The sequence below is a fragment of the Salarias fasciatus genome, chromosome 3 (assembly GCF_902148845.1).
Source record: "Salarias fasciatus chromosome 3, fSalaFa1.1, whole genome shotgun sequence".
Classification (NCBI taxonomy): Eukaryota; Metazoa; Chordata; class Actinopteri; order Blenniiformes; family Blenniidae; genus Salarias; species Salarias fasciatus.
The window spans coordinates 12,918,138-12,931,563 of NC_043747.1; the positions used below are offsets into that span (position 1 = coordinate 12,918,138).

The 13,426-nt window shown below is 41.9% G+C and overlaps 1 protein-coding gene across 35 annotated transcripts in view; it reads left to right on the forward strand.

The window, feature by feature from the left end:
* Positions 1 to 13,426, forward strand: part of LOC115386025 (receptor-type tyrosine-protein phosphatase delta) — a 355,926-nt gene that overhangs the window by 303,121 nt on the left and 39,379 nt on the right. For 15 of the 35 annotated variants that reach the window (XM_030088168.1, XM_030088177.1, XM_030088172.1 and 12 more), the window contains 5 exons: positions 5,175 to 5,363; positions 6,573 to 6,581; positions 7,344 to 7,361; positions 9,325 to 9,435; positions 10,675 to 10,686. In XM_030088168.1, the coding sequence (XP_029944028.1) occupies positions 5,175 to 5,363; positions 6,573 to 6,581; positions 7,344 to 7,361; positions 9,325 to 9,435; positions 10,675 to 10,686 (339 nt within the window). The remainder of the gene's footprint in view (positions 1 to 5,174; positions 5,364 to 6,572; positions 6,582 to 7,343; positions 7,362 to 9,324; positions 9,436 to 10,674; positions 10,687 to 13,426) is intronic. The other 20 variants (XM_030088184.1, XM_030088185.1, XM_030088205.1 and 17 more) reach the window with 5 other exon arrangements.

The window sequence follows — 13,426 nt, forward strand, 5'->3', positions numbered from 1 at the left end:
GCTGTGTAAAATGTATGTCATACTCTGAAATCTCTGGCCCTAATTTTCACACTTCCATAATCCAGCATCTTGTGGCGCTGAGACAGGATTCCCAAACAACAATACATCTTGACACACACTTTCCTCCACCGCGCCGCCACAGCAAGTGACCTGTGACAGCCTCTTTGAGGAGATTGTATCCACTCAAATACGTCCAACAAATATATCTTATTATGGCCTGCAGGGATTTTCCCCAAAGAATAACCTCAACCGCCGGGTGAAAAGTCTTGTTCCGCTTGGGGAGAAAAGGGTCGGAGTGAATCCAATTCTTGTGCAGCGACCACAAAACTAAAGCTAAAATGTGACCGGAAAGGTTCATGTTTTTATGGCTTTTTGCTTGGAAAGTCTGGTGCAACTGAGGCATATTTCCTTTCTCAAAATCCTTTAATGGGTATTGTTTCAGAGCCAAGCATGACTTCATTGTCATTAAAGATCATCTGTTCCTCACACAATCGCTTGGGCTTCACTTCCTGATCATTATGCTGCTTTTCTGTTCCTCCTCAATTACCAAGCTTATTATTTTTGGAATATCGCACTCCTTTTTTTGTCAAAGTATTACCAGTCGACTGTGTTTAGCTGTATCAAAACATTTATTACAGATAAGCCTTTAAACCTATTTAACTTAAAATTCTTGAGCTGTAAGCTTAAGCACACATATTTTGCAGCGCATTGAAACCTGGCAACGCCACCCTCTGCCAAAACTATGATCTTGAGAAACTATTGTGCGTGCAGCTTGACAGTCACCAAATAAAAGAGAGGGATAGCTCAGGCGTGCCTACGCTTCTGTCGACCCTGAGTCGCTGCGTCGCAGGAGAAACAAACAGGTTTTTAATTGTGATGTGTGGACCCGGAGTGACACGGGTGTCAACAGAAGAGCGTATGTCAAACTCAAGCAGACCCGGCGGCCTCAGTTTGACTGTCGACTTCTCTCGTCTCCATCCTGATAAAGTCTGATCTCTAAATCTGACTGTCTAGTTCATGTCAAACCTGCTGTGTGGCAGTGTTCACATTTTTGGGCGCAGGTCTTTTGGTCCAGACCAATGTTGAAAATGAACACATGAATGAGTTAAATTGAAAGAAATTCAACAATTCAATCGTTTTACTAAAGTTTCTCCAGTTTCTTTTGGACAGAGCTGCAGTATGACGACAAATACTGCGGAATTTATGGCTGGCACCGAGCAACATTTCGGTAACTGGAACAGCCACTGTTGTCATACAAGGAAAATGTGATTTCACTTATGCTCGTATTTTGTATGAGTGATCAATAGATATAATCTGCTAATGGGGTGAGTTTATGTCCAGCGGCCTTATGTCTTCTGCAAAAATCTGCTCACCGAGGTACTTTTTGAGCCAATGTCCTTTTTATGCTGCTCCGATACTTGGCACCACGCACTCATATGGCCTGATAGCCTGGCAGTGGCTAATGTGTGCAAATTGTCATTGGGAGTCTTTTTATATCAAGCACCACTGCTCAGCACTTCTTTAGAAGGTGACTTCAGCATTTCTCTCCCTTCCATCTCATTTAGTGTGTAGATCCATTGTTGAATATACAGTATGGGTCTGTAAAGCAGGAACTGCCCTTGTCTTAGACTGTCCTTGAGATTGCAGTCCTCAGCAAGGTAAAAGGAAATGAGAAATATATGTAAAACCCTTCCCCCCCCCATATATAATGGAGAGCAGCATGTGACGATGTTTAAGTCATACTGCATATATAACATATGAACCCCCGACTATTCATTCAAAGAGAAACCTACAGCAAGCTGACCAAACTTTTCCAATTTTCTCCTCTAATCAGGATGTAGCTCAGAGTAACCGAGCTGGTAATGAAGCCGCGCCTCGTTGACAATTTATGGGAGTCGAACCTCAACCTGATGACTGTTAGCGAAAGTGCAAACAAAGCACATGGGGAAAACTGCTAGCCGCCTGGCCTCTGGTTGATTAATTATTTCAATCTTTGCATTTAGCGCCTTGTCAATATTCCAACTTCTCCAAAAACGTACAACAAGTGCGATTAAACGGTGATTAATCTGATTTCATTTTGGTCTCCTGCCCTTGTAAGGAAAACGCTGCAGCAGCTCTGTTGACACGAGTTGTTAATCACTGCACAGGCTACCAAATGTGTTCAATTTCCCTCCCTTTATTTATTATCACAAAGGTAATTCACTTTACTCTGAAGCAAACGAGGGGGGCCACAGATACTTGCAAGCAGCCCAGGAACGTCAAAATCATCTGGTTTTATTATTTCTGAATCCCAAGTTGAATGTAAGAAAAGTTTCTTCAACGCTCCGTCGTTGCCGTCAAGACTTCCTGGCCGTTCTCGATGAGCGCCATTCCGCTAAGGAGCTGTAAATCACATTTCTGGGCTAAGTAAGAACGTATTCAAAAGGCCAGAAACCTTTGTAACAGATCGTTAATTTTAAATGCACTGCCTGGAGTCGTATCAGCTGCCTGCCTTGGAATTATGGGCCAGCATCATGCAACGCTCATTCTATAGGAGGAAAGTGGTGGCGGTGAAAGTGCCCTTTGTTCACTTGACCCTCCCTCATTTCCCCATATTTTTCACCGTCTTTCAGTGAGATAAGCCATTCCATCATCTATGTTGAGACTTGTAGTTCCAGATCTCCGCCTCCTCTTCGGGCTGCAGAGCCTGCTGCCTTCATGCTGCAGCGCGAGAACAATTGTGACGTCTTAAAGGACAGCTAAATCATGATCTCTTGAGCACTTTGTTTCAGAATACATTGCAATTTCACAGGAGTTGCTTTTTAGTCCGCTTCGATTGTCACATCCAATTACTATATTCAACACGCATCTGTGCTCCTAGGCTTGCTTCTGGCTATTGTGTTTGATCAGGTATACTTTTGACTCACTGTAGAATCAACTAATTGTCTAGTCGACCTTGAACAGGCTGGAGGGAGCTTGGACAGGCGCTACCTTGTACAATTAATTCACTTCCCACTCCTCCCTGTCTTCCTTCATTTGAACAGAGCAGTGGAGTTTCTCCCATTAAACTATTATTTCATGCCTTGGCAAGTGCTAACATGGTGTATTTTAGATACAAATATAAAATAAATGAGGGGTAATAGCAGGTCTAACACTGAGCATGTCGCTATTTTATATGGCCAGACACACATTTAAGAGGCTGTACTGCTTCTTTTCTGTGCAATTATTATTTTTTCAAATTCAACAACAACAAAAAAAAGTCAAAACAGAGAGAAAGGAACATCTGAGTAATCTTTAAATGGTTTACCTTGTCCTTCAGCTTTTCTTTGCTACTTTAATTAGGATGTGAATTAAATGTGGTCACTGAGTGACTAAAGTGAATTGACTAAGTGGTCGTTGTTTTAATGAGTGGCAATTTTGTGCCAACAACAAGCAAACGCAATGCCAGACACCTACAAACTTTTAACAGGAGCAATGCGAGAGCATCTCTCATTACTATAATGGATGCTAAAAGGGATCTAGATAGCATATATCTCTTTATTGTACACATTGTGAAAGACCTGCCGAGATAAAGCGCACGGCTGCACCAGCCAAGACGTCTTGTATATCTATCAGCATGAAACTGCCAAGAAAATTACTGGTTGGTGCATGCACTATACAGGATTGGATGTCAGCGAACCAGTTTAAAAAGCCCAAAGAGGGTATCGACTGAGTGATTGGCTGGTTTCAAGATGGCACAAACAACACCTTTCCATCACACGTCAGTTCAGGCAGGGACACAGAGTTGCATGGGAAAGTTTTTTCCAGTTCAAGTCTGAAGTCGCTCATTTGTAATACCGTCTATTTCTGAGAAGATTTATCCATGAAGGTGGGTTCTCATGCCAGATACCCAAAAGCATTGTTGGAAGGCAGCCATAATTGTCGTTTGGCTGTGTGCAGGCTATGGCATCTCAAAGCTGTTTCCAGACTGATGTCGCCTCATGAAAATTTAATGAAGAAGTAGTTTCCAAAAAGGTGCCGTTTACGAAAGCAACAGAAGACACTAATTAGCCGTATCACAGCGGGGAGAGGAAAACCTAAAGGTGCGCATAAACCTCATTGGCATTCAGAACGAGCAGGCCTGGTTTTCCAGGTTAACTCTCAGCTAACATTGCAGAGACGCACGCATTTTTTATGTGCGGTAATCTTGTGAAATATTCCAATCTGCAGCAGCTCACAGATCATCTTTTGCTGCAAGCCAAAAATACTTCCTGTTCAAAGCGCTGAGCCTCAGACAACGCCGCTCCCGGCTTTGGTTTGCTTTGTTTCTGCTAAAAGCACATGTTTGGAGCAAAGTGCAGTCTGAGTTATCGTCTTTCACATCTCAGACGAGCAGCGAGATGCAGCCCGCCCTTGTTCAGTCACAAAGCTGAGACACAGGCGGTGAAAAGACAGTTTAAGCAACATCGCAAAGCCACCTGCCATCATTAAAGACAATCAAAGCGGCGCCTCTCCTCAGTACACGTGTAGCTGTGCTGCTAATATTCAGTTTGCCCACAAAGAGATTTGGAAACAGTGCTCATCTGCACTGTCGAAGAGAGAAAGAGGACAAAGTTACGGAATTTCAACTTAACTAAGCAGAAGAATAAAACCTTCGAATGGAAAACACTGTAAGATGAGTGACACAGTGATGCTGTGGTTAGCACTTCAAAAGGGTTGATCCTGCGGGATAAATGGGTCTGCTTGTCCTCCTGTGACAGGTTTTCTCGGCTACTCTGAGGGTATATTCGAACCCTGCCGTAGTCTGACTTGCTTCCATGGTTTTACGGTTTTTATATTTTTCCTTGAGTAAACAATCATTTTGTATGCGCTGTTCCACAGATTGTCCAAGACCTGAGCAGATGATCAGTATTTTACTTTGTTGGTAGTTTAATACAGGAGTTGAAAGTGTACTTATGGGGGAAAAAATGTAGCCGAGTTCTGACTTTGCTCACCAAGAAATTACCAATAATTGAGGAGGTTGTTTGTTTTGTTCACCTCTACACTATACCCCAGAAACAGGAGACTTTCCCTTCTCTTTCTCTCGCTCTGTATTTATTCATCCTGTTGCTCCACAGTCCTCTGGGTCTCCCTGACTCACTAGCATAAGGTTTGACGAAGACCCGCCGACGCGCTCGGTCTGATCTCCGCCGCGGTGTTTTCTAACCTGTTTCCAGAGGACCAGCTGCCCATTGGTTTCCCCACCATAGACATGGGCCCGCAGCTGAAAGTGGTGGAGCGAACGCGCACTGCCACCATGCTCTGTGCTGCCAGCGGCAAGCCCGACCCCGACATCTCCTGGTTCAAAGACTTCCTCCCCGTCAACACCACCAACAACAACGGACGCATTAAGCAGCTCAGATCAGGTAGGTTTCCTCTGCTGAAAGCTTAATTACCTCACAGGGAGCCTTCTTCCATGTTTACCTCTATCTGATCTACTTCCCCCTGCTGTATCCTCTGTTCTTTCATCCTCTTCTTCCTCCCATGATTTAACTTCTCGTTTGGCTTTTAATTTTGTAGGTAATGGCATTGTTTCTACTATTCCTAGTCCTCTACTCTGTGTACGCCTCGGTGTGTGTCGTCTGTCTGTGCGCGTCTCCCTTCGTCTTCCAGTGTTGTCATGGGCTGTTGGGATTGTTCCCCCTCTGTGTTTTTGCTGGCTTCTGCCCTAACTTCTGCCCTCATTGCTCACTGCTGTGACTTTTTACAAGAAATTCTGTTGCCGCTTTCTGTTAGTTTTCTTTTCCACTGCATTGGTGCAGTATGTATTCTTTTTTCTTTTTTTTTTGGTTATTTTGTATAAACCATTCTCTACATTTCTTATGTATTTTTTTTTATTTTATTTAACAATTAATATTCAACATTTGGCTTCATTCAGAATCTGCAAAGGAGTCGTGCATCATTTTAAAATAGGAAAGACAGTAAAGGGAATTTAACTCTTGTTCATTTGTTGAAACATTGCTTCCTAAAGGTGGAACCTTAAACTTAGCTTGGATAGATCATTGCTTTTTTCAAAAACTTATCCTTTTTTTCTGGGGAAATTGAAGAAAAACCTTAAATTCTAGACACTAACTAACCACAGTAGTGTGCAATACTCCATAAAGTTTTTCCTTTACCCCTTGATTCTTTGGCTTTAATGTTCAGATGCAAGCTTTTGTGTTTTAATTTGCCCGTGGCACACCCTGATAGACCTACTGGCTTCAGTATCCCAAGTTTGATTTCAGCATCTCAGCTGAGAAATAACAGATTTTCCTAGAAATGTCAGTAGCTTCCAGGTCTGTGTGCCAGCCAGCGAGAACACATTAGCGGATCTCCTTAAATTTTAAGTCTTGTGTGTTTGACCACCTGTCTTCGGATTTCACAGCTGTCCTTTGTTAAATCATCGTCTTAACTTTACCTCCTTGCTAACGTGTTTTCAACAGAACTGTGTAGAATTAACCCTTACTTCTAACCTGCGACTTTGATTCACGTAGAGTTGCTAAAGCTTGATCGAAACCTTGTTAACTAAACTTACCTAAAGAATATAATCATATTCTTATGCTGTCTTTCTTCTCTCTATATTTTTAAATCTACAGAATCCTTTGGTAAGTGCTTAGCTCTAAAGCACACATCACCCCCCCCACTAATTTCCATGTTTCAACAACTATTAAAATGCATGGCATGCATTTTACTAACAGATAGTTACAGGGACACTACTAGAGACACGAACACACACACACACACACACACACACACTCTTCCCTCACCCCCACGATGTCCAAGTGTCTCACTGCCAGCTAGACTTTCACAACACGGAGATTAGAACCGCCAAGCCGGAGCTTAGCATTGTCTTATACTGACCTTGGTAATGATCTGTCCTCACATGTCTGTGACTCACTCACTGACCCGCCACTGACTCACTCACCTTTGGTTAGGGTAAACTTTAGGGAGGCGACCAGTGAAGGGATTCACAAGGTCTACTATTTCTGTGTCCAAGTATCTCTGCTTTCAAGCTCACATACAAAGTCCTGAAAGTCTTTCCCTTCAGTAGATGGTCTTCAGAAGTCATTGCCACTTCCAAAAAAAATGGCACCTCCCCCCACCCCCGTGGTACATCACTGTACAAGTTCTTCTCTCTGACCTATGATTTTTCTATGATGAATCCTGTCTTTCTTTGCCAGTAGAATACAGAAAAAAAGTTCTTATTCTCTCTCTCTCTCCTCCTCTCCTGTCTCTTTCCTGTAGTACCTTTATTTACGTACCCTGTTGAATCTAATTTGATTCTTCTTCCAAAGCCCCCAGCCTCTATCTACTCGTACTAATGCTTCTTCTTTCTAATCTTATTTGCATTCATATTATCCACCCAGGTGGTACACCAATAAGAGGTAAGAGTGCTGAACTGACGTTCACAGAATGAAAATAATACAAATTCATTCTTGCTGTCAACCCATCCATTCACTTGAATCACCTCCATTTTTGTCCTGTTTACCAAGAACCGAATCCCATTACGTTCATATGGACCTTCCTTCTTATTTGTCCTGTTTCGTTCATTAAATTTGTACCTCATCTTTTCTGTCAATGCTTTATTTCCTCCTTTGTATTCTTGTTTGGAGAGCCTGTTTAGCTCAGTTGTGATATGCTTGCCCTAGCTCAAATAAGCATATCCAATGACGATTATTTTTTTCAAACTATATTTTTTACGTTCATTTTTTTGGTTTCTTTTTGGCCATGGCAAATCATGTGTCCCTCTTTTTGTCCAACTAAAACAACCAAGCATTTTTCCCCCTTAGCTGTTCTTGTTCAGCACTAAAAATATGCACAGATGCTGTGGAATCACGCAGGCATGCTGAAGACAACATTGCCTCTCCTCTGCTTTTTTCTCCCAAAGAATTCTTTCTATCTTTGCAAACTATTTTTTTTCCACTTCTTCTATTTGCTTTCCTCTCCTGTACCTCTACAAAAAAGCCCAAACAACCACTTTTTTGATAAAGTTTCTACGGTGCTTTTTTTTCTCTTTCACCTATTTTTCTTACTTTTCTTGGGTTTGGAGACTATTTTACTTTTTGACTTTTTTTTCTTCAGGGTTTGGGAAAGGCAAACAGTAGAGTCTGGCGAGGACCCGATTGGCTCATTTTTGCCGCGTGACACGGAGCTGGAGAGTTGTTGTTGCTGTGCATAAAAGCCATTTTTCCTTGGGTCACCTGACACCACACTGCTGATCCCATTGGTGGATTTTTATGGGTGTCTTTTGTAGCTTTCACAAGCTAAAGCAGTGGTTGGTTGCATTCTTGTCGGCTCAGGCCGATATTTTGAATTTTGTCTTCTAATACAATTGCATTTTATTTTTCAGCTAAGGGTTGTCAGAAGGTTGTAAGTTGTGTCGACATACATTTCTTGCCAAGATTTGCATGTCCAAACTTTTGTTACAGAGGGTAAAAATGTTGGTTTTGCTTTACATAATACTTAAAATTTTTTTCCAGATATCTGAGCAGCATTTTTCAACTTTTTTTGTGCGTGCTGCATTTTTTTTTGTTTTTTGTTTTTTTTAAAGACACTTCACAAAGATGAAGTCCCAATTTATCCAGTAGGCTGAAGATTACTCCTAATCTGTGATTGAATATGCTAAAATCATACCTAAATTTCTTTCTTTCAATTGTCTCCCCTTGTTATGCTGCTTTCTTATACTGTAAACCTCTTTTGTTTGATCCATGTTTCCCTGAAGCAGTATCACTCATCCCCATATTGACCAGTCCAGTGACATGTTGTATATTGACGGGCTTGCCCCATTTTTCTAAGTGAAATCATGACTATTATTTTTTTCATATTGGCGTTAGGATGAGTGTCTTTTTAGACCCTTTAAGTAATCGAGGTTTTTCTCTAAAGACGTCATCCACTACAACGTAAATGTATTCCAGGCAGAAGCTAATTTAGCCGTGTTTCTTTGATTTGAATTTCCTTTGAGTTATGTTGACAATGTGTTTTCTTTTCATGTGTTGCTACTTCAGGCATGTTAAACAAGACACTCCGATTGTACTGCATTGTATAATATGATTACAGTGCTGCAGCTATAATATGGTTTGAAGACAGAGCCAGGAGAATAAACTAAAACAAATAGAGCTAATACAGTGTTTGATTTCAACTCCGCAAGTGTCCAATCCGATGCTTGAAAGGTCAAACCTAGAAATGGAAGGGGCTGATGTTGACTTGCTTGAGGTCAAACAAGCTCGTTGCATTCAATTTTTTTTTTTTTAATTGGTATTTGTTTAGCTCTGCTTGAGAACTTGATTGCCCGCGACTGAAATTTAACCACGTGCACTCGGCTACCCCCCGTTTGCTATTCCCAACCAGGAGCCCTCCAGATAGAGCAGAGCGAAGAGTCTGACCAGGGGAAGTATGAATGCGTGGCGACCAACAACGATGGGACGCGCTACTCCGCCCCGGCGAATCTCTACGTCAGAGGTAGGAAACTCACGCTGGCCACAATTGGCATGCTTCTGTCAAACATTCTGTTAACTTTCTTGTTAAAATTCGCGAGGTTTCTTTAAGTTAGCCAGTAAAGTCTTACAGGGGCCATGTCCCATCAGGTCATTGTAAGTATGCTTTATTTTGATGGATGCGTTTATTTGTTTATTTTATTTTCTTCTTGCACTTGACTTTACCTGCACTGATTTGAACCTACTATATCTGCTCTGTCATGTGTTTCTGGTCCTTTTCGTTGATGCTCCTGGATCTAACACTAGTGACTAGAATTGCTTGCTGTGTTTATCTACTAATAGCTTTGACAAAACCTGATTGTTGGGGGGGGTAGCGGAAGGCGGACGATTTCCCTCTCCATCAGTCCTCCTTTCCCCAGTAGTGAACAGATCCTTTTTCTTCCCACTGATCCAGGAAGGACAAACACAAATTCAATCTAATTAATTTTGCTGCAGACAAAAGAAAACAGGATCCAAACAGACATTGTAATTTAAATAAGTATTGCTTTTTCTTGTCCCCAAATATTTCTCTTGCAAAAATAGTCACAGCTTTCGGATGGGACGGCATTTGAAGTATATTGCCTCACGATATTAGCCAGTAGCAGTATAGTTCAGATGGAGTAGCAGCAGGAGCTTGCTTTTAGTAATCTTTTTTTCCACTGAGCCTGCAATCTTTCCCTCTTTTAAAGTCAGAATAATAAGTGCACGAGTGTAACTTTTCTTACTGCTTCTCGCATTAACGTGCACAGTCAAGGCCTCATTTGTTTAAAGCAGTCACTTATTCACCGTTTTCCTAAATTCTCTATCAATACATGGGTCCTCAAATGACATTTTAACTAGTTTTTTTTGGGTGTGTTTTTTTTTTTAATATAAATTCTTTAGAGAATTTCAATCTTTTGTTATTTTTAACTACCATCCAGTTCAAAAGTAATAATTTTCTTGAATTATCATTGTTAGCCAACAATGCTTGGGCAAATGATGTCCTGAACATTATAATTCTTTCTTATTCAAACTGTTTGAATTCAGACAGGTTAGACCTTTGCTTTGTAAGCTGGTGCCAGAGAGATAAAAGGGGCTCCCTGCACCAGTGAGACGGACAGTCCTTCGAATTGTTTAACTCACCTTTGAACACCTAAAACATGGGCTTTTTACTCTCTGTGTTTCCCTTGTTTTTCTCCTTTCCTTATTTCATTTTGTTCTGCATCAAATTCCCTACATCCCTCAGAGCTGCGAGAAGGTTGGTGTGTTTTTACTTTTTGACCACGACACAAAACTGAAAGTAGATATTTTTATTTCTTTTTTTTTGTTTTTGTTTTTGTTTTGTTTTTCGCCATGAATTGTCACTTTTCACACATTTAGATTAATCTGCAGGTGTATTACGATAGGCTATATATCTTCCTCTGTTCTTTTTGCTTCTGTCCTCCTCTCTGGCACATTCGGTGTTTCTGTTCTCATTGAGAATGCACCCCGGTCCTCGTCTCAGTGCTTGACTGTCCGACAGGTGGTGCATGTTTGCATCGGTGAGGTGGGGTGGCAGGGACGGTATTTGCGTCTGTCCGAGGGTTTATTTGCATGGTCACCTGTTAATGTGCCTTTTTCTCCAAACACCCTTTACCCTGTCAGTGTTCCTGCTTGAATTCTCTGGTCACTAACACCACAGCGGGAGGGAACAAAGGAAAAAAAAGCTTAAGTAGGGAAGTAGTTTTTAAGATAAAATCCATAACGCAGCGAGCAACAGAGGCCCTGCTTTATCCAGATATCTGGAACTAACGGTCGCCGTTGTATGTAGATGCAATGCTCTGCCTGCTGATTCTTTCCCTGCATACAGCAATTTAAACATCGCTCTGCTCAAACCTTCCCTGTGGTGCGCTCCCACTGAAGTTTCCCATAGATAAAAATATGTTCCGAGTGAAATCCATCCTCCGTCGTAATTGGTACTAAAGTCTTACGTCAAGCTGTAAAAACAATCTCGCCCTCGGAGAGTCGGCGCTTCCCCAGCTGAGGATGCGTCTGCACAGGAAGCCATGAAAGAATGATGTATTTAGAGCGTTATCCACAAGACTTGACAAATGTAATGATATTCAAATGAGCGGGGTAATATTATGTCTGTGGGGAGCGTGATCCAATTGGATATTAATTAAATATTGAGTGAGAGAAACGTTGTATTTAATAATGCAAGCAGTTCCCCTAGATTTCCTCTCAGGAGAGCTGCCGTCTGCTGAACAGAATGGGCTTTGTGAATTAGGAGCAGGCAAAAGGAAGTGCACACAGTTGAAGTCAAATACCTTCACAAAAAGCCAGTTTGAAACCCAAAGGATCTAAAACAAACACTGTTTACAAAGTGGGTCGATTAGCGACAGATATAAGTGCTTAGCCGTTCAGAGGTGACACGTTCTCTTACAGGTTGACTTTAACGGTTGATCTCAGCCTGGTCTGTTTATTTTTGAATACGTCGAGCAGTAACACTGACTTCACTTTTGATTTGAATCCCCCTGAGATGCCTTTTATTTCACGCCCTCTCCCTTAATTATCCACATCATCTATTGTGAAACGAACCTGTCCATAAATAATAAAGCCTGAGGAGTAACAATGTAAATGCCTTCTGTCCTGAGGTATCGCTCCTCTTTTCTGCATTGCGTGTTGGCACAGTGTCACACTAACCCCTCCATCTTCACTGCGTGATGCCACATCTTCCTCTTGACCACATTACCACTTATTTTTCCCCCTACAGCCCCCCCCCATCCCCCCATCCCTCCCCGACCTCCCTCACATGGTTGCTTTCCTAAGTTGCGTATTGTTCTTGTATGCATGATGGACTCTCGCTCCCCTTCTAAAGGCAGTATCGTGTATGGCGGATGTTATAATTCAAGTTCACTGTTGTGTAATGTCCTTGAAATTACAGGTTTTGTATGTTACTTTTTTTTGGGAATGTTTAGTGCTGTCAAATGATATGCATTGTTTCATGAAATCTCAGGAGTTGATGAAATCACACCAAATTGTATTTCTAGTGACATAATGAAAAACCACAAGGTCATGAATGATACGGCTACCGCATGCTTGATTGTTCCAGTAGCGCTCTTCTACATGTTTTTGTGCTGCAGCGAACACGTGTAATTGCAGTGACACGCAGTGTGACAGAGGCCACCGCGCTTCCTGCAGATGCTTCCTTCTTGAACGGCACTTCTGGTGATCCTTGATACGAGACGCTCAGTTTTAGAACCGTTTCAGAGCTCGCCGTGCAAATGACCTCTCTCAGCGCTTTCTGGTACACGCCGCACTCACAGGCACGCCGTCCTTTGGAAACTATTTGACTCGACATCAGTTAATGCGAACAATTTGGATTCACTCACGGTCATGAATTGATTTGTAGAATCACTGATTATAGTGTGGTGAATCGTATTAATAGTTGATGCACCAGCACAACCGTCCGTCTTTAATCAGCTAAAGGTTTCTTGTTTGCTATTGATTCTGCCAGCATAAAGAAAACATTTCAAACATACCGTTTTCTTCTGAACTACTTGTAAAAGCTCACCTTGACTATCCATCTCAGTAGCAATGTTTATTCTGAAAGCAGGCTGGCAGAAGGAAAATGGGCTTCTATTCATTCATTCCTTGGACATAAATGTATTATAAGTGTTTAGTTTCGCCTCCTGAAAGGTTCCTCTGTCATGTTTTCTATTTTTTCTCATCACTTTCCTGAGGTGGGGAGGGTAATGACTTTGCTATCCCCTAAAGTTGATCTGAATGTGCGAATGTATAACATTTGACAGCCCGAGTTTTTTATCTGGGCCGAGCCTGAAAAGCCCAGAGAGGCGCCGTTCCTCCGTGTTGCGTGTGCGACTCCTGGAAGTGTATTATCCGTGCGTCTGTGTGATGTGAGAATGCGAAGCGGCACGTTATCTCACATCGGCTGGAAGTGTGCAACCCAGACGTTGTCTCTTTGCATACAACTGTGGAGTGCTGTTGACTGTCCAGCA